This window comes from Oncorhynchus tshawytscha, linkage group LG30 (genome assembly GCF_018296145.1).
Source record: "Oncorhynchus tshawytscha isolate Ot180627B linkage group LG30, Otsh_v2.0, whole genome shotgun sequence".
Taxonomy (NCBI): domain Eukaryota; kingdom Metazoa; phylum Chordata; class Actinopteri; order Salmoniformes; family Salmonidae; genus Oncorhynchus; species Oncorhynchus tshawytscha.
The window spans coordinates 34375705-34396295 of NC_056458.1; the positions used below are offsets into that span (position 1 = coordinate 34375705).

Consider the following 20591-nt stretch of genomic DNA (forward strand, 5'->3'; position numbering starts at 1 on the left):
CTATAACTCCTGCACGGGCTCGGGAGAGACGAAGGTTGAAAGTCATGCGTCCTCCGATACACAACCCAACCAAGCCGCACTGCTTCTTAACACAGCGCGCATCCAACCCGGAAGCCAGCGGTCGCGGTCGCGGCCGGTTACGACAGAGCCTGGGCCCGAACCCAGAGTCTCTGGTGGCACAGCTGGCACTGCAGTACAGCGCCCTTAACCACTGCACCACCCGGGAGGCCTGAATAAACTGTACTTTAACATATGTACATGATAATAATTCTAATTCTTATTCATAAATGCAGCCCCACAAATGTAGATGTCATTCTCACCTCTGTTTATTCACCACTCCAGATAGAGGTGGACTTCTCAATCTCAACAAAAACACAGAACAAACTCATGCTAACAACTATGCATGTAATTATAGCTTTTCTGGGTGATGACAAGCATCACAAAGACGTGCTGGGTATGATTAATAATATATAATAATATAATATATGCCATTTAGCAGACGCTTTTATCCAATGCAGTGCATACATTTTAAGTATGGGTGGTCCCAGGAATCAAACCCACTATCAAGGTGTAGCAATCGCCATGCGTTACAAACTGAGCTGCAGAGGACCACATACTGCCATGCACTGCATTCTTATTATTTCCATAGTAACGGAACATTAAAGGCATAGCTACCCCCCTCCCCCAACACACACACACATGTGCACATATGCACGTTTGTTACAATGGGAACCGTGGGGGAGGGGGGCGGACAGGGAATTTCCAAGAGTCACAAAGCCCCACCACCTCAAATGTGATCCACTGCAGTAACATGACAGACATTCAAAGCCATAAGAAATGAAAAGGGGATGGATGGAGGCAGCTAGGGAGGGAGGGTTAAAGGAGGTAGACTTTTGCTGAGTTCAATTCATATTTAAAGACCTTCTTTATTACATCTTTACTCATCTTATTTTGGTGGAGATGCCTCAACAGTTGACTTCCAGCACTGTTTAATTCACACCCAATTGAGTCAACTGTCCCAGGGTCTCTCTCCCTCGGATGTTCCTCTCTTATCACCTATTTTACCTGGAGTTGTATTTTTCACTTTTCCACAGAGAGACAGAAATGCAACACTATCACTATCCTGTTTATGCAACACTGTATAATTCTTAGATAATCACAGAAATGTTAAAGAGGAGGGTCAAAGATGAATTGAGAGCTGACATTTGAATGGTATGTTTCTAAGGCAACCTAGTTTGCAAGGGAAAGTCATGTCCAAGACAGTAATGGTAAAAAATCAGTTCAGAGGATGCACATTGCACACAACGTGATGATGGCTGAAATAGACACAGTATCATTCAATTATGAAAACCTTTGAAACATCAGAGAATCTGGTCATCCATTTTGTTTCACCATGTTTTAACTATGTACCGAAACATATACAATATAACTGGATGGAAAACCAGTGAAAAAAAATACAATTGGCATTTTCATCACTAAAGTGACACTAAAATGGATTCATTAGAAAATGTTATGAATGGGATGGACACCGATGAGGTGAAGTTAAAAGTAAATGCTTGATCTATATATGACAACAGTGTTAGGTAGGGCTGGAATGACTTCTTTAGGAAAACACCTCGAAGGTTGAAACAAGCATCATTATGCAGTCACCCAGAGTCAAATGTATCTATTTTCTAAGCTATAGCACAAAATATTTAACAGGTTTTTAAAGGAACTAAGAGTTCGGTCTGCTTTGTGTTTTCACTTTAGCCATGGAAAAAGTTTTGCGATACTGGTATCATCACATGCCTAGTGTTAGGGTAAGAGATTGGGCAGAACACCGCTTGGAACAAGATATCTTTTGGGAGGGAGGGTCTCCTTGGGTGCAGACACGGCTGTGATGATGTGAAGACAAATGCTTGGGGCTGTCCTCCTTGGAGTCTGGAAAGCCTTTACCTTGTGAAAAGACTGTTGTGTGGATAAGTTCCATAAGACAGCCCACAATTTATACCTTTATACACATACACAGGAAACACATCCAGCACATACGTATGCTAGTACACACATACACACGTCTCATGCTTGTCCCCACACACACCTTGGGTTGGTTATGTAGTAGGAGTCTTTCATGTTGAACTGGGGTGGTAACTCTAATGCACTATCCCTGCCTGCATAAATCATAGCACTGCCTGTTCCTGTTTGCCTTAATGAGTTATTGAAGTCTAATTAATTCACATTGAATTCCTAAATTGAAGTCTGAGAGTTTCCATTTTGATTAGGGGGTGCCGTGTTTACGAAGCATTTTGCCGTCATGCCTCAGCTTTCGCTTAATATCGGGCTCCTCCCCCTCTATTTCTTCTCATCTTCAGGGGAGTGGAAAAAGAAAGCTCATTTTCCCGAGGCTTTAATGGATTTAAATAATCATTTTCTTTCGTCGGAGAACTCTAACCCTCCCATTATGTTGACGGAGAGGATGAACAGTGAGAAACACAGGGGCGAGGGAGAGGAGACATGCCTCGTATCCCCTAAGCTCTAATTCAACAAGAAGTGGGTCAGCTCATGAGGAATTTAATTTGAACAGATGTCAATTACTACCCATTATGCCTGCTCTTTCGAGGGGCTGCTGAACGCTCTTCCGTCTCATGTTCATGGAGCCGAGTCTTACATGAGAGATTCAAAAAGATTTGACATGATATAGTCCTTTAACTTCTTCACTGTGCCGGTTGAATCTATAGCGCTAGGGAATGAAGTAGCTAGGCCTCTCTGTTACAGGGGAAATTGAGTCCTCCAGTTATCAACATCTAGGCGTGTGTTCAATAGAGAGATGGTATACAAACCAGAAGTGTATTTTGTCCTCTACAGAATGTTGAAAAACAGAAACTTCAAAATGGCTTGACGTTCATGATTCTAGAGAACATCTCCCAATTGTCTTTTAATTATGTAAAAGCTCCAGCACTTATGTAAGGAAACGTTTCTGTTCAAAACATATAGGCACCACTTCAAAGGACTGAGATGACTCAAGTTGACTTATTTAAATATTTTTTCTCACATTACTCCCTACCTTGGTAATTGCCACAAGACACTTTTACAGACTCAGTAAAAGTAATCTAATGAGAGGGAAGAAATCAGTGATTATAAATTCTACCTAGTCTTAAGAAAAGAATCTAATGCATATAATTGGTAAGAGTGAGTTAACCCTGTAGGAGGGTTAGGGTTAACCCTGGATAAAGGGTTAACCCTGGATAAATGGTTAGGGTTAACCTTGGAGAAGGGTTAGGGTTAACCCTGGATAAATGGTTAGGGTTAACCTTGGAGAAGGGTTAGGGTTAACCCTGGATAAAGGGTTAGGGTTAACCTTGGAGAAGGGTTAGGGTTAACCCTGGATAAAGGGTTAGGGTTAACCTTGGAGAAGGGTTAGGGTTAACCCTGGATAAAGGGTTAGGGTTAACCTTGGAGAAGGGTTAGGGTTAACCCTGGATAAAGGGTTAGGGTTAACCCTGGAGAAGGCGATAAACAACTATGTCAGTAATGCTTGGACAGTGCTTATGTAAGGCAGTAAGTAACACATTGACCATATTTCCGTATGAAAGCACACACTGCGATTCCTTGCCTCCTTAGCTGTATTGGAGGAGAAGGTCCAAGGTCCCTACCCTCTGACCTAGGGGAGATTATGCGAAGAATCCAGGAAAGATGAATTGAGAAGAAAATTAATTGAAATACCCACTTACTTGAGGGTGAACTGCTCCACGGTGGAGTTGGGCACCAGGTAGAGGAAGATGTTGAGGGTCTCGCCTGGCTTCAGCGGCTTCTCCGGCAACCTCAGGAACATGTTCTTATCCAGCTGCTTGTCCACCACCAACTGCTCCTGGCTGGACTGGTACAGGCTGATGCTACCGATGCGGAGGAGGGGGTGCTGAGAGGGCGGCTCACCCTGTGATCCTCCTCTGCGGCCCGAGCTCTCGCCGCACTCCCCTCCGCTGTCCGGGTCGTGGAGGGTGTAGTAGAGCTCCGTCTGTAGGGTCTCCACACTCAGCTCCAGGCCCAAGCTGTCGCTGGAGCCTTTCCTCCGGCCCAGGGGGGCCACATTGGTATTGAACCAGGTGGGGGGCAACTCCAGCTGGGCCAAGCACTGGGCCAGGTTCCCCCATAGGCGGCACGACGTCTTGATCTCGCGTACATCACGGAAGGCGTGGAGCCTCACGCAGGGCAGCTTGTCCTGGACCTTGAAGTCATCCCAGTCGCGACCTGCTATGTAGAAGAGCACCTGGACCACAGGGTTGCTGGAAAACACCCTTGACTGGACAATAAATGCCCGGACCTTCCAGTTGACTGTCAGCCGCCCGGGGATGTCCAGGGGGCTGGAGGGCTGAAGGAGATCCTTGGGCAGGCTCTGGTCCTGGGCGAACGGGCCAAAGGTGATGTTGACGGCAGGAAGCTCCTTGGTCTGAAAGACCACAAAGCTCTCGGAACGCTGGAGAGGATGTCCGTTGGTGGGGATACCGCTGCTCTGGCCCGAGGACCTGGTCTCTCGCAGGAAGAAGGCCAGCTGGGCGTTGGAGAGCTTAAAGTTGGAGGGAAGGTAGACATCAGGAGGGGTGGGGGTGGACGTGACTGCCGAAGAGCTGAGGAGAGCATCTGAGCTGGTCGGGGATACCTTCCCTGCAAATGCTGATCAGAGAGAAAGAGAAAGAGAGAGGACAAGGTTATAATCTTTACAATGCAACATGTCATTTCTTTCTTTGCAATTTTCACCTGCTCTTTACATTTAACTGCCACACACACACAGACATACATACATACATACAGACAGACATACATACATACAGACAGACAGACAGACAGACAGACAGACAGACAGACAGACAGACAGACAGACAGACAGACAGATTTTACCATCTCACCCAGTCAGAGAAGGATGAAATGTGAACAGTCAATGAACACTAATCATCTGATAAAGGGGCAGTATGTGTCAAGTGGCTTGCAGGCCGGTTGGGTCATTGTACGGTTGTACCTGTTAATAAGCTGCCCGGCCACTGATCTACATCATACATGCTGTTCACAAGATACAGCTCAACACAACACGCTCAATCGATTGTTCCTCGAGTTCAATAACACACCAGCAGTCAGTCTTAACATTGACTGAGAAGCTAACGATTGGACAAAATGTAGAGTTTTTTTAAACAACAAGACATTTGACGAGGACAAAATGTAAAAGCTAAATAGGGTTAAATAGGGAGATCATTTAGGACAAAATAAAGTGGGAACAAAATAAAGTGGGAACAAACAAAAACGTGCTATATAATCACAAACTCAGAGAACAACTTAAAACATATACCCTCAAGCTATAACATGCAATCTGCTCAGGCATAGGACACAGTCATAAAGAAACACTATTGATGTGACATACTTATCAGAAGTACCAAGAATAGGGCATAAAAGTGCCAAAGCCTTTCCAGACAGACCAAATAAGAGATTAAAAGTCCCATGTTCCAAATGGCCTGGCATTGAAAGTATATTTCCTTGAATAGCCTTTGAAAAGCGAATATCCAATCATCAGTAGAGAGTTTGCAGTCACACAATTAACCGATCCTCAAGCATCAGTAAAAAAAATATCTCCACAGATATTCACTGTACTGGAACAGATTTCTCAGTGGCTCAATTGCTTGCACTGCAGCACATGCCTGTGGGGGACCTACAGAGGTTCTTGAACCTCTGCTTCTATTCCCTTTGGTGCAGTCGTGGTCCACAGCAAAGACACACAGAAGCTCTTTGAATCCAGTCCACATGCAGCTTCACTCTGGCAGCAGTCCCTTATAGACCAAACCCCTCCTCGCTAGCTGGGTCTAATGCTGTAGACAAAGCCTTGACACCGCCCCGTCTCGCCACACCTAGCCTCAGTCTATAATCACCATTTTAGCTCCCAGCCAGAGCTAAGGCACACAGGCCTCAAAGGACTCTTGAACCACACACTCGAGGAAAAAAAATCTCCAGCTCGATTCATCCTCTCCCACAGGACGTGTTCAGGCAGGCTCTTCTGTTTGTGTGTGAGTCAGTGAGTGAGCGAGTGTCTGTATGTGTTGGAGGGGAGGGGTGAGGTGGGAATGGGGGAGGAATGTATTACTTGAATGCCTTCAGGCAAAGAGAGTGAGCGGGAGAGAGGGGGGGATTAGCTAAAGATCATTGACGAATTAGCTCTCCCTCTACTCCTCACTCTCCTCCTCTCTTCTTCTGCCACGGCCCCGAGAAAGAGAATGAGGGTACGTGGGGGAGGGGGAGGGTTAGGGGATTTCGACTACTTTTCCCCCTAAATCACAAGTTGCTTGAATTCCTACAATAAAAGACAAGGGAATTCTTGGATGTGTGTGTGGGCCATGCCTACACTCGGCATCACGCTCAACAGGAGGCCGAAAAAAAGATGAAGGGGCCTGTTGTTCATTCCACCACGAACCGTTTCACTTATTTCCACATCAAGAAGATAAATGGAATAATTCTCCTCTCGCAATGAGGTAGATGTTCTTGAGCACTGTTTTTATCAGTTATTTTCAGTCATGTATCAGATTTCCCAAAGGACTACAGATGAGATTTTGCATATCTGCTTGAGGAACCAGTACATTTCTCCGAGTTGTCTGAGCCTCCTTCAAAAATTATTTCACGTAATTTATAGCTGATTTAGCATTATCGGGAAAAAAGGGGTCCATTTGTCGCGATATGGATTTTTGTCCATATCGCCCAGCTCTAGTCAAACAAATGGTGCACTCCCACCGTGTGGTCGACTCTGACCGTCTGAGGGCCAGGCAATGAAGTACCTCTTTAGGGGACTGACATGATACTCTCATCTCTGCAGAGCAGAGCAACGCTGTTCCATTACGAGACCACATTAGCTGCTTGAGTATCTCTTCATCCCTTTCTAAACACGCGTAATGCACACAACCGATTGCTCTTGTATAGTTCCCCGTTCCTCCCTCCCTCCAACTGTGTACTCCAGCCCGAGGCACACTACGGTCTCATTGAGGGGGCATGATTTATGGCCCATGATGCACTGGGGTACTTCCCCTCTTCACCTGGGGTGCTCTTCCTTTTCGTTGCTGCTGTATCAAAGTGCGGTGGGGATGGGGGAGCAGATGGGGCTTACAAATGGAAATCTGATAGTTTCCCCCTCCCCTATTACCATTTGGCTTCCTATTAGACCTAAGGGCCAAATTTAGTGGCTTCTCTTCCTGTTGCATGCTCTGTTAACATGATACACATCTGTTGGGTGGGGGAAATGAATGTGTAGCACTAGCTAGCATCACCGCAGGGCTCTTTCCATCTATCAGAACATTTGCCCTGATGAGGATTAATGAAACATTTTGCCTACTATTGGTTGTTAAGGTTGGGGCCATTTCATTCAGCTTAGTGTGTACTATTATGTTGCAAACCATTTCTCCCTCAAGATTAAATTTCCCCCCAAGTAAGATAAAAAGATAATATTACATAATATAATGCAGAAATGACCTTCTCTTATCCTCCAACTTGTTAGGATGCATCAAGTCAATTTATAATTTCAGAGGGTTTATTTATTGACAAAAAGTGATGAAATGTAGACATCAGTGAAACTAATCATTTGCAGAGGGCTAGAATGACATAAAGCTGGATCCGTTTGATCTTGCTACTTCATGCTAATCACTTGCTCAATGGCCACAACTCAGACAGTCTGCTGCATTAGCTAGATAGGAGTTAGCATAACAAACAATGGTTGCAAATAAGTTGATTTGCATAAAAAAATGGGCATTTGCTTTGAGGCTTTTGGTATCTCATGTCTGGGTATTAGTTCACAGACACAGCACGGCACAGTATCCTGAAAACGAAACCCACAGCAAATATGTAATTAATGTTGTAATGTCTGTTATATCAGTACAAACACAGCAACATCATTTCCTGGCAAACCTGCCTACTTTGTAGCACCCCTCATCTCCCATCAAAGCTCCATTGCCTCCAATGGTATTTGTTTACACATTGGAGGGCGAATGCTGCAGGGAAAGTTATATGTTAGAGTAGGGTGCTGGCATTTTTGTTTTGCCTCCTTTTCTCTGGTGGGGGTTCAGTTTGCCACTTGCGCCTTTGAAATGTGCAAATCACAGTTTCTGTGAAATAGGCCGACACCGAAGAGGAAACATGCTATATAAACATACTCTAGCTTAATAATGAGTGATGTGAGAAAAACGTACATCTACAAGGGAGTTATAGTACATTATTCTCTGTTTAACTTCTTGGATATAGGGGGCGCTCTTTTAATTTATGAATAAAAAAACGTGCCTGTTTTAAGCACAATAATTTGTCACGAAAAGATGCTCGACTATGCATATAATTGGCAGCTTTGGAAAGAAAACACTCGAACGTTTCCAAAACTGCAAAGATATTATCTGTGAGTGCCACAGAACTCATGCTACAGGCGAAACCAAGATGAAACTTCAACCAGGAAATGGGCAGAATTTTTGAAGCTCTGTTTTCCATTGTCTCCTTATATGGCTGTGAATGCGCCGGGAATGAGCCTGCCCTTTCTATCGTTTCTCCAAGGTGTCTGCAGCATTGTGACGTATTTGTAGGCATATCATTGGAAGATTGGCCATAAGAGACTACATTTACCAGGGGTCCGCCCGGTGTCCTTTGTCTAAATTGGTGCGTAATCTACAAGCTGCACGCAGTCATCCAGTGATTGAGAGGAGAGAGGAGGCTTTCAACAAACGATATATCATGAAGAGATATGTGACAAACACCTTGATGATTGATTCTAAACAACGTTTACCATGTTTCAGTCGATATTATGGAGTTAATTTGGAAAAAAGTTTGGCGTTTTGAAGACTGAATTTCCGTTTTTTTTTTGGTAGCCAAACGTGACGCACCAAACGGAGCAATTTCTCCTAAACAAATAATCTTTCAGGAAAAACTGAGCATTTGCTATCTAACTGAGAGTCTCCTCATTGAAAACATCTGAAGTTCTTCAAAGGTAATGATTTTATTTGAATGATTTTCTGGTTTTTGTGAAAATGTTGCTGCCTGCTGATGCTAATGCTAAAAGCTAAGCTAGCTGCGCTAGCTGTTACACAAATGCTTGTTTTGCTATGGTTGAGAAGCATATTTTGAAAATCTAAGATGACAGTGTTGTTAACAAAAGGCTAAGCTTGAGAGCTAGCATATGAATTTCATTTCATTTGTGATTTTCATGAATAGTTAACGTTGCGTTATGGTAATGAGCTTGAGGCTGTATTCACGATCCCGGATCCGGGATGGCTCGACGCAAGAAGTTAAGTAACAGCGCTGGTTTGCTGATGCCATGAAAAGGCTACTGTGGCTAGTGTTGAGCGATTAATGCTTTTTTTTGTTTAAGTTTGATTATTAAAAAATAATAACCGTTTTCAATTTTGGTTTTGAAACATTTTTTACATGAAATGTACTATGAAATAAAGAAGTTACAGTAATTTTTTAATGGACATTTTTTTTATGGAAATTCCAAAGCCAAAAATCGTGAACATTCAATTGCCAAAACATTGAAAATATTCCATTGTCTCTGTCAGGTCCACATGGGGTAGAAATCAATAGACAAATAGGAAATTACTATGAAATAATACAATATTTCAGTTGTGTATACTACAAAATGGTAAGAAGCACGGTTTGGCGGGTCATGTGTTGGAGGACGCATGACCTGACCTTTGCCTCTACCGAGCCCGTTGGGGAGTTGCAGTGATGAGACAAGATTGTAATTGGAACGCAATTGGAAATCCTGAAAGTTGGGAGGAAAAGGGGGTAAAACATTTTTTTCAAATTGTGTCCCAAATAGTTCTTGACTTGATTTCTCTGTTTTCTTTCGTGAATGATTTTATTTCTCTTTAGTTGAAACGGCACATTGGAATTCAGGTAATTGAACCGACGTCGGTCAATCAGTTTTGTTTAATAACACCCTCACCCAAAAAGTTGGATATTCGCTCAGCACTAACAGTTGTAGATATAAAGCACCCTGTCAAAGTCATTGAAAATATAGACACTGGCTGTTATGAGCTGAGTGGCGTAGGTTAAAATATGCAGAGAAATGAATGGGGGAGCAAGGTAGGTTAAATGAATAAATGCCTCTTCAATGACAGGGGAGGGAAAGGTTGCTCGAGCGTTTAAAGTGAACAGCAGCGTCTTCACCAATATACTAATGTCTCTGTCATCGGAGCATTCCCATTGATCCTAAATGTCTTACGCAATTTTACATTGTGCAGAATATCGATCTTATAAAGTATTGAGGTTGAAAAACAAAGGGATACATATTTCATAGACCTCAGTCAATCACTACATAGAAACATTTCACAATGTAAAATAAAAACAGCTGATGTCAAACTGAGCAAAGCAAATATGTCACATTCTGACCTTAGTTCTGTTGTTATGTCTTTGTTTAGTATGGTCAGGGTGTGAGTTGGGTGGGTTGTCTATGTTCCATTTTCTATGATTTGGGATTTCTGTGTTTGGCCTGGTATGGTTCTCAATCAGAGGCAGCTGTCAATCGTTGTCCCTGATTGAGAACCATACTTAGGTAGCCTGGTTTCACTTTTGATTTGTGGGTGATTGTTTCCTGTGTGAGTTTCACACGGGACTGTTTCATTTGTTTCGGTTATTCACGTTGTTATTTTATAGTTTAGGGTTCATGTAAATAAAGTATTGTTATGGACACTTACCACGTTGCACATTGGTCCGACATCTTACTCCTCGTCAAAAGAAGAGGACGAGCGTTACAAAATATTAGTAGTCTGTGCTTGCTGCTCAATATTCTAATGTTCTGAAGATATTTTCCAAATCAAATTTCTCAGAGACAATGATATGGCCACTTGTGCAGCTGTTGAATATTCATGAGTCGTATGAAAAGTTACAAATGTTCCTCCATATTGCTAAGCAATAGGTATCTACAGTGCTGTGAAAAAGTATTTGCCACCTTCCTGATTTCTTATGTTTTTGCACATTAGTCACACTTAAATGTTTCAGATCATCAAACAAAATGTAATATTACACAAAGATAACCCAAGTAAACACAAAATGCAGTTTTTAAGTGATACTTTTATTTATTAAGGGAAAAAAGCTATCCGAACCGTCATGACCCTATGTGACAAAGTAATCGCCTCCCCTTGTTAAATCATGAATTTACTGTGGTTAATCACATTTTTTGGAAAGCTGAGTTCAATTTCACTAGTCACACCCAGGCCTGATTACTGCCAGAACTGTTGAATCAAGAAATCCCTTAAAAATAACCTGTCTGAAAAAAGTGAAGTCGGCCAAAAGATCTCAAAAAGCAAGACATCATGCCGCGATTCAAAGAAATTCAGGAACAGATGAGAAACAAAGTAATTGACATCTATCAGTCTGGAAAGGGTTACAAAGCCATTTCTAAAGCTTTGGGACTCCAGCGAACCACAGTGAGAGCCAGTACCCACAAATGGAGAACATTTGGAACAGTGGTGAACCTTCCCAGGATTGGCCGGCCTACCAAAATTACCAGCAGCGACAACTCATCCAAGAGGTCACAAAAGAACCCACAACAACATCTAAAGAACTGCAGACCTCAGTTAAGGGCGGCAGGGTAGCCTAGTGGTTAGAGCGTTGGACTAGTAACCGGAAGGTTGCGAGTTCAAACCCCCGAGCTGACAAGGTACATATCTGTCGTTCTACCCCTGAACAGGCAGTTAACCCACTGTTCCTAGGTTGTCATTGAAAATAAGAATTTGTTCTTAACTGACTTGCCTGGTTAAATAAATAAAAATAAAGGTCAGTGTTCATGACTCAACCATAAGAAAGAGACTGTGCAAAAATGGCATCCATGGCAGAGTTCCAAGGTGAAAACATCTGCTGACCAAAAAGAACATAAAGGCTCATCACACTTTTGGCAAAAAACATCTTGATGATCCCCAAGACTTTTGGGAAAATATTCTGTGGACTGACAACACAAAAGTTGAACTTTTTGGAAGGTGTACGTCACGTTACATCTGCCGTAAAAGTAACACAGGATTTCAGAAAAGGAACATTATACCAATAGTCAAATATGGTGGTGGTAGAGTGATGGGCTGCTTTGCTGCTTCAGGACCTGGACGACTTGCTGTGATTGATGGAACCATGAATTCTGGTCTCTACCAAAACATCCTGAAGGAGAATGTCTGGCCATCAGTTCGTGACCTCAAGCTGAAGCGCACTTGGGTTCTACAGCAGGACAATGATCCAAAACAGACCAGCAAGTCCACCTCTGAATGGCTTAAAGTCCGGACTTGAATCCTATAGAGATGATGTGGCGTGACCTTAAAAAGGCGGTTCATGCTCAAAAACCCTCCAGTGTGGCTGAATTAAAACAATTCTGCAAAGAAGAGTGGCCCAAAATTCCTCCACAGCGATGTGAAAGAATCATTGCCAGTTATCACAAACGCTTGATTGCAGTTGTTGCTGCTGAGGGTGTTACAACCAGTTATTAGGTTTAGGGGGCAATTACTTTTTCACATAGGGCCATGAAGGTTCAGATAGCTTTTTTCCCTTAGTAAATAAAATCATCACTTAAAAACTGCATTTTGTGTTTACTTGGGTTATCTTTGTGAAACATTTACATTTGACAAATGTGCAAAAAAATAAGAAATCAGGAAGGGGGAAAATACTTTGTCACAGCAATGTATATAAAGGAATCCTTTAAAACAATTTGCATGAACATTTCGATTTATGTTGACAGCAACACAAAGTGTAGACAAAGTTCCTGTTATGGTAGAATTCCAAAGTCCAAATTTGCACTTCAAACATGGGTGGAGGTACATGCATTCTTTCCCCCCATCCCTGGGGATTGTCTATTTTCATCAATGTCAGAAATTGATGTTTTCACTTTTTTATTTTTTTATTTCACCTTTATTTAACCAGGTAGGCTAGTTGAGAACAAGTTCTCATTTGCAACTGCGACCTGGCCAAGATAAAGCATAGCAGTGTGAACAGACAACACAGAGTTACACATGGAGTAAACAATTAACAAGTCAATAACACAGTAGAAAAAAAGGGGAGTCTATATACATTGTGTGCAAAAGGCATGAGGAGGTAGGCGAATAATTACAATTTTGCAGATTAATAACACTGGAGTGATAAATGATCAGATGGTCATGGACAGGTAGAGATATTGGTGTGCAAAAGAGCAGAAAAGTAAATAAATAAAAACAGTATGGGGATGAGGTAGGTAAAAATGGGTGGGCTATTTACCGATAGACTATGTACAGCTGCAGCGATCGGTTAACTGCTCAGACAGCAGATGTTTGAAGTTGGTGAGGGAGATAAAAGTCTCCAACTTCAGCGATTTTTGCAATTCGTTCCAGTCACAGGCAGCAGAGAACTGGAACGAAAGGCGGCCAAATGAGGTGTTGGCTTTAGGGATGATCAGTGAGATACACCTGCTGGAGCGCGTGCTACGGATGGGTGTTGCCATCGTGACCAGTGAACTGAGATAAGGCGGAGCTTTACCTAGCATGGACTTGTAGATGACCTGGAGCCAGTGGGTCTGGCGACGAATATGTAGCGAGGGCCAGCCGACTAGAGCATACAAGTCGCAGTGGTGGGTGGTATAAGGTGCTTTAGTGACAAAACGGATGGCACTGTGATAAACTGCATCCAGTTTGCTGAGTAGAGTGTTGGAAGCAATTTTGTAGATGACATCGCCGAAGTCGAGGATCGGTAGGATAGTCAGTTTCACTAGGGTAAGGTTGGCGGCGTGAGTGAAGGAGGCTTTGTTGCGGAATAGAAAGCCGATTCTTGATTTGATTTTCGATTGGAGATGTTTGATATGAGTCTGGAAGGAGAGTTTACAGTCTAGCCTGACACCTAGGTACTTATAGATGTCCACATATTCAAGGTCGGAACCATCCAGGGTGGTGATGCTGGTCAGGCGTGCGGGTGCAGGCAGCGAACGGTTGAAAAGCATGCATTTGTTTTACTAGCGTTTAAGACCAGTTGGAGGCCACGGAAGGAGTGTTGTATGGCATTGAAGCTCGTTTGGAGGTTAGATAGCACAGTGTCCAAGGACGGGCCGGAAGTATGTAGAATGGTGTCGTCTGCGTAGAGGTGGATCAGGGAATCGCCCGCAGCAAGAGCAACATCATTGATATATACAGAGAAAAGAGTCGGCCCGAGGTTGAACCCTGTGGCACCCCCATAGAGACTGCCAGAGGACCGGACAGTATGCCCTCCGATTTGACACACTGAACTCTGTCTGCAAAGTAATTGGTGAACCAGGCAAGGCAGTCATCCGAAAAACCGAGGCTACTGAGTCTGCCGATAAGAATATGGTGATTGACAGAGTCGAACGCCTTGGCAAGGTCGATGAAGACGGCTGCACAGTACTTTCTTTTATCGATGGCGGTTATGATATCGTTTAGTACCTTGAGCGTGGCTGAGGTGCACCCGTGACCGGCTCGGAAACCCGAATGCACAGCGGAGAAGGTACGGTGGGATTTGAGATGGTCAGTGACCTGTTTGTTGACTTGGCTTTCGAAGACCTTAGATAGGCAGGGCAGGATGGATATAGGTCTGTAACAGTTTGGGTCCAGGGTGTCTCCCCCTTTGAAGAGGGGGATGACTGCGGCAGCTTTCCAATCCTTGGGGATCTCAGACGATATGAAAGAGAGGTTGAACAGGCTGGTTATAGGGGTTGCGACAATGGCGGCGGATAGTTTCAGAAATAGAGGGTCCAGATTGTCAAGCCCAGCTGATTTGTACGGGTCCAGGTTTTGCAGCTTTTTCAGAACATCTGCTATCTGGATTTGGGTAAAGGAGAACCTGGAGAGGCTTGGGCGGAGCTGTTGGCTGAGGTTGGAGTAGCCAGGCGGAAGGCATGGCCAGCTGTTGAGAAATGCTTGTTGAAGTTTTCGATAATCATGGATTTATCGGTGGTGACCGTGTTACCTAGCCTCAGTGCAGTGGGCAGCTGGGAGGAGGTGCTCTTGTTCTCCATGGACTTCACAGTGTCCCAGAACTTTTTGGAGTTGGAGCTACAGGATGCAAACTTCTGCCTGAAGAAGCTGGCCTTAGCTTTCCTGACTGACTGCGTGTATTGGTTCCTGACTTCCCTGAACAGTTGCATATCGCGGGGACTATTCGATGCTATTGCAGTCCGCCACAGGATATTTTTGTGCTGGTCGAGGGCAGTCAGGTCTGGAGTGAACCAAGGGCTGTATCTGTTCTTAGTTCTGCATTTTTTGAACGGAGCATGCTTATCTAAAATGGTGAGGAAGTTACTTTTAAAGAATGACCAGGCATCCTCAACTGGCGGGATGAGGTCAATGTCCTTCCAGGATACCCGGGCCAGGTCGATTAGAAAGGCCTGCTCACAGAAGTGTTTTAGGGAGCGTTTGACAATGATGAGGGGTGGTTGTTTGACAGCGGCTCTGTAGCGGATACAGGCAATGTGGCAGTGATCGCTGAGATCCTGGTTGAAGACAGCAGAGGTGTATTTGGAGGGCCAGTTGGTCAGGATGACGTCTATGAGGGTGGCCTTGTTTACAGATTTAAGGTTGTACCTGGTGGGTTCCTTGATGATTTGTGTGAGATTGAGGGCATCTAGCTTAGATTGTAGGACTGCCGAGGTGTTAAGCATATCCCAGTTTAGGTCACCTAACAGAACAAACTCTGAAGCTAGATGGGGGGCGATCAATTCACAAATGGTGTCCAGGGCACAGCTGGGAGCTGAGGGGGGTCGGTAGCAGGCGGCAACAGTGAGAGACTTGTTTCTGGAGAGAGTAATTTTCAAAATTAGTATTTCGAACTGTTTGGGTATAGAACTGGAAAGTATGACATTACTTTGCAGGCTCTCTCTGCAGTAAACTGCAACTCCTCCCCCTTTGGCAGTTCTATCTTGACGGAAAATGTTATAGTTGGGTATGGAAAACTCAGAATTTTTGGTGGCCTTCCTGAGCCAGGATTCAGACACGGCAAGGACATCAGGGTTAGCAGAGTGTGCTAAAGCAGTGAGTAAAACAAACTTAGGGAGGAGGCTTCTGATGTTGACATGCATGAAACCAAGGCTTTTTCGATCACAGAAGTCAACAAATGAGGGTGCCTGGGGACATGTAGGGCCTGGGTTTACCTCCACATCACCCGCGGAACAGAGGAGGAGTAGAATGAGGGTGCGGCTAAAGGCTATCAAAACTGGTCGCCTAGAGTGTTGGGGACAGAGAATAAAAGGAGCAGATTTCTGGGCATGGTAGAATATATTCAGGGCATAATGCGCAGACAGGGGTATGGTGGGGTGCGGGTACAGCGGAGGTAAGCCCAGGCACTGGGTGATGATGAGAGAGGTTGTATCTCTGGACATGCTGGTTGTAATGGGTGAGGTCACCGCATATGTGGGAGGTGGGACAAAGGAGGTATCAGGGGTATGAAGAGTGGAACTAGGGGCTCCATTGTAAACTAAAACAATGATAACTAACCTGAACAACAGTATACAAGGCATATTGACATTTGAGAGAGACATACAGCGAGGCATACAGTAATCACAGGTGTTGAATTGGGAGAGCTAGCTAAAACAGTAGCTAAAACAGTAGGTGAGACAACAACAGCTAATCAGCTAGCACAACAACAGCCGGTAAAATGGCGATGACTAGGCAGGGAGGGGTCGGATTAACTACACACAGAGCCTGAGTGCAGCTGGGGCCGACAGATAAAACATAAACAAGCAGAATGGAGTACCGTGATTAATGGACAGTCCAGCATGCATCAGCTATGTAGCCAAGTGATCAGTGTCCAGGGGGCAGCGGTGGATGGGGCAGGGAAGCTGGACTGGCGAGGTATTATCCAGGTAAGGTAAAAGCCGCTAGCAGTGGCTAACAATAACTAAATAGCTTGTAGCTAGTTAGCTGGTTAGCTTCTGGAGGTTCTTGAGTGTGTTCTAAAAATTAAAAATAATAGCGATTCCGTATCACATTGGGTGAGGCAGGTTACCGGAAGGTATAAACAAATTAAAAATCGAAAAGAGATTGAAAGTAAATATGGGTCCAGTGAGTGTTTGGGACGCGGCGATTCAGACGGTTAGCAGGCCTGTGCTAACAAGCTAACAGTTAGTAGGCCGGGGCTAAACAAGGTAGCAGTTAGCGGACCGGGGCTAAACAAGCTAGCAGTTAGCAGGCCGAATTAGCAAGCAAGGAGATAGCAAGGGCTAGAAAATTAGCTTTTGGGGGGCGTCGCGATGGGGTGAGTCTGTTTATGCCTCTTCATGCGGTGACATCGATTGACCGGTCGTGGGTCCGGATATTGTAGCCCAGGAGTATGCTTCGGTGGTAGCACAGGAGCTCTGGCCGGGCTAGCTTCAAGCTAAGTGGGTGGAAGCGCTAGCCAGGAGTAACCATCCAGGGTTGCGGTTAGCTAGTTAGCTAGTTGTGAAGATCCAGCTGAAAATGTTCCGTTTACGGTGGGAATCCGGGGATAAAAAAAAATATATATATATATATAGGTCCGTTATGCTCTGGTTAGAGTCGCGTTGCTCGAACTGGCGAGAGCTTTCCGAGCTAAAGGTTAGCTGATGACCGGTTAGCTAAACTGATACCTGGTAGTTAGCTGGCTAGCTTCAGTTGAGGGGATCCGAAGTAAATATAAGTACTTTAGAGAAAAATAGCTACATTGGGGGAGGCGGGTTGCAGGAGGGTATTCAGAAGTTGAGGTCTAGCAAAATGTTTTAAAAGATATGTGAAGAAAATATGTTAAAAAAAAAACGATATATACGATATATACAAGGGACACGACACGACAAGACGTCCGACTGCTACGCCATCTTGGATCATGATGACTGATAGACACTGATAGACAAAATACAACATGTCAGTCATTTTATAAGACTTAAAAGTAAGATGTAAAATTGTACTATGAGATGTTCATGTTTTAAGAATCAAAATATGTTTGTAGCTAGCAAGCTACCTACCAGCTAAACAAAGCTTGTTGTTGCCTTGTCATTGCTTGTGTTATTCAAAATTACATACTGTTTTTATCTGGGATGTGGAACACCTGATTCAAACACATTTAAACTGATTTAGTGCATTTCAGAGTTGTGTGTGTTGACAATCCCATCACACACAAAGGGTATCGTGGGCAAGTAAGCAGATTTCATCTTGAGCTGCCTCTACAGATTAATGTATCCTTAATCTCCATCATTGATAGAAAAAAACTGCAACATAATACCATTAGAATGAGATGGATATTTGAAACCCCATCGCTGACACCGATTGCTATATACATTCAGCAATTGGGCACGTTCAGGTCAGACCATTACACATTTACAGTCTCAAAAACACAGAATAGAACCAGAACAGAGCTGGTTAAGTACAGAAACTGGGAAAATAGTGAAGCTTTCATGGAGGCAGATGACATGCCGTATCGCGGACAGTAACAGTGAAATGCCCATTTGGTTCCTGTATGCTCCAAGAGAAACAGAGCTGGTTGCTCATGGACCTATGCATATTAAATACCTATGTGCACAATAAGTGTCATTGTAAGAATGGGGAACAGAATACAGGTAGAAAAGAGGGTAACTTTATGTTTTTGGACCTCCACATCCGGCTTCTTTACCTGCGGGATCGTCTGAGACCAGCCACCCGGACAGCTGATGAAACTGAGGGGTATTTCTGTCCGTAAAACTCATTCTGATTGGTTCTGGCTCCCCAGTGGGTGGGCCTGGCTCTCCAGTGGGTGGGTCTTGCTCCCAAGTGGGTGTATCTATGCCCTCCAAAGTCCACCCATGGCTGTGCCTCTGCCCAGTCATGTGAAATCCAGAGATGTATTTATTTATATTTTTGTTCAGTATGTGTATATATATATATATATATATTAAAGATTTAATTTAAATTTGATAAACAATACAAAACATAAACATACAAATGATTACATCACACATGCCCAGACCTACTAGCACACCCCCATACGCCACATGGCCTGGAAATCGCACCATTTTGTTTCTCTCCATAGCCCACACACTTTCAATATTTAAATAATAAATAATGTGATTTTTTTCCCATTGTGTTAACGATGGCGGATTGATTGATTTCCAAGTTTTTAGTATACGTTTTTTAAAGATGAATGATGAGAAGAGAATCGTCCAACCCATCGGGTATATACTTTCATTGTTGTTAGAAAATATCTGCCAATTACAATTCCATGACTGTTATACTTGTGTTACTATAGGCTATAAAAGTGGAGGGAAATCCTGGTGCATTTCGACCATCAGGCTAAGCTCCAGTGTTAGGCTCAACATTTTGCTCTTTGTGTTTCCACCTTTGAGGCCTGGCCCAAAAAAGTCAATTATGTTATATGATGTTTCTTTGGGCCTTATTCAATTAGCCTAAAATCGATCAGTTAAAATTTCGGGAGCGAGACAAAACTATTACTTTGCAGTAAGAATGAACATTTTGAATATCTCAATCAAAAAAATAATGTTGATAGGGCTGAACTATAATACTATATTGTAATATATCACTGATATCACTGATGTGATCTTCCTGTCTGGGTTGGCCCACCCCCCTTGGGTTGTGCCGTGGCGGAGATCTTTGTGGTCTATACCTGGCCTTGTCTCAGGATGGTAAGTTGGTTGAAGATATCCCTCTAGTGGTGTGGGGGCTGTGCTTTGGCAAAGTGGGTGGGGTTATATCCTTCCTGTTTTGGCCCTGTCCAGGGGTGTCATCGGATGGGGCCACAGTGTCTCCTGACCCCTCCTGTCTCAGCCTCTAGTATTTATGATGCAGTAGTTTGTGTCGGGGGGCTAGGGTCAGTTTGTTATATCTGGAGTACTTCTCCTGTCCTATCCGGTGTCCTGTGTGAATTTAAGTATGCACTCTCTAATTCTCTCTTTCTTTCTCTCTCTCGGAGGACCTGAGCCCTAGAACCATGCCTCAGGACTACCTGACATGATGACTCCTTGCTGTCCCCAGTCCACCTGGCCATGCTGCTGCTCCAGTTTCAACTGTTCTGCCTGTAATTATTATTATTTGACCATGCTGGTCATTTATGAACATTTGAACATCTTGGCCATGTTCTGTTATAATCTCCACCCGGCACAGCCAGAAGAGAACTGGCCACCCCACATAGCCTGGTTCCTCTCTAGGTTTCTTCCTAGGTTTTGGCCTTTCTAGGGAGTTTTTCCTAGCCACCGTGCTTCTACACCTGCATTGCTTGCTGTTTGGGGTTTTAGGCTGGGTCTCTGTACAGCACTTTGAGATATCAGCTGATGTACGAAGGGCTATATAAATACATTTGATTTGATTTGATTTAATTAGCACAAAAAGTATTGTGATCTAAAACAACCAACCTTCTGACCCCTCTCTCTCTCACTCACACACACACACACACACACACACACACACACACACACACACACACACACACACACACACACACACACTGGCCACACAAATTTAGGATTGATTTCACATTGAAGACTGCTTAATGAGCAAGGAAAGAGAAAGCAATATGGATAGAGCTAGTCCACTGGGAACTCTAATGAGCCCATTGACTGAAAGGGTTTCTGCGGAGGTTGATAATTGATTACACCAGAAATGCATTGCTTTCACCTTCATACAGAGAAGCTGTCTGCTATCACCCTCACACGAGAT

The 20591-nt window shown here is 43.8% G+C and overlaps 1 protein-coding gene across 2 annotated transcripts in view; it reads right to left on the reverse strand.

Annotated features, from left to right (window-relative positions):
* tmem132e (transmembrane protein 132E) overlaps positions 1-20591 on the reverse strand; it is a 353420-nt gene that overhangs the window by 75503 nt on the left and 257326 nt on the right. The window contains exons 1-2 of one of the 2 annotated variants that reach the window (XM_024393604.2): positions 5387-6002; positions 3708-4647 (exon numbers count right to left, since the gene is read on the reverse strand). In XM_024393604.2, the coding sequence (XP_024249372.1) occupies positions 3708-4647; positions 5387-5465 (1019 nt within the window). In that variant the 5' untranslated portion in view covers positions 5466-6002. Of the gene's footprint in view, positions 1-3707; positions 4648-5386; positions 6003-20591 lie in introns of those variants that run through there. The other variant, XM_024393605.2, reaches the window with a different exon arrangement.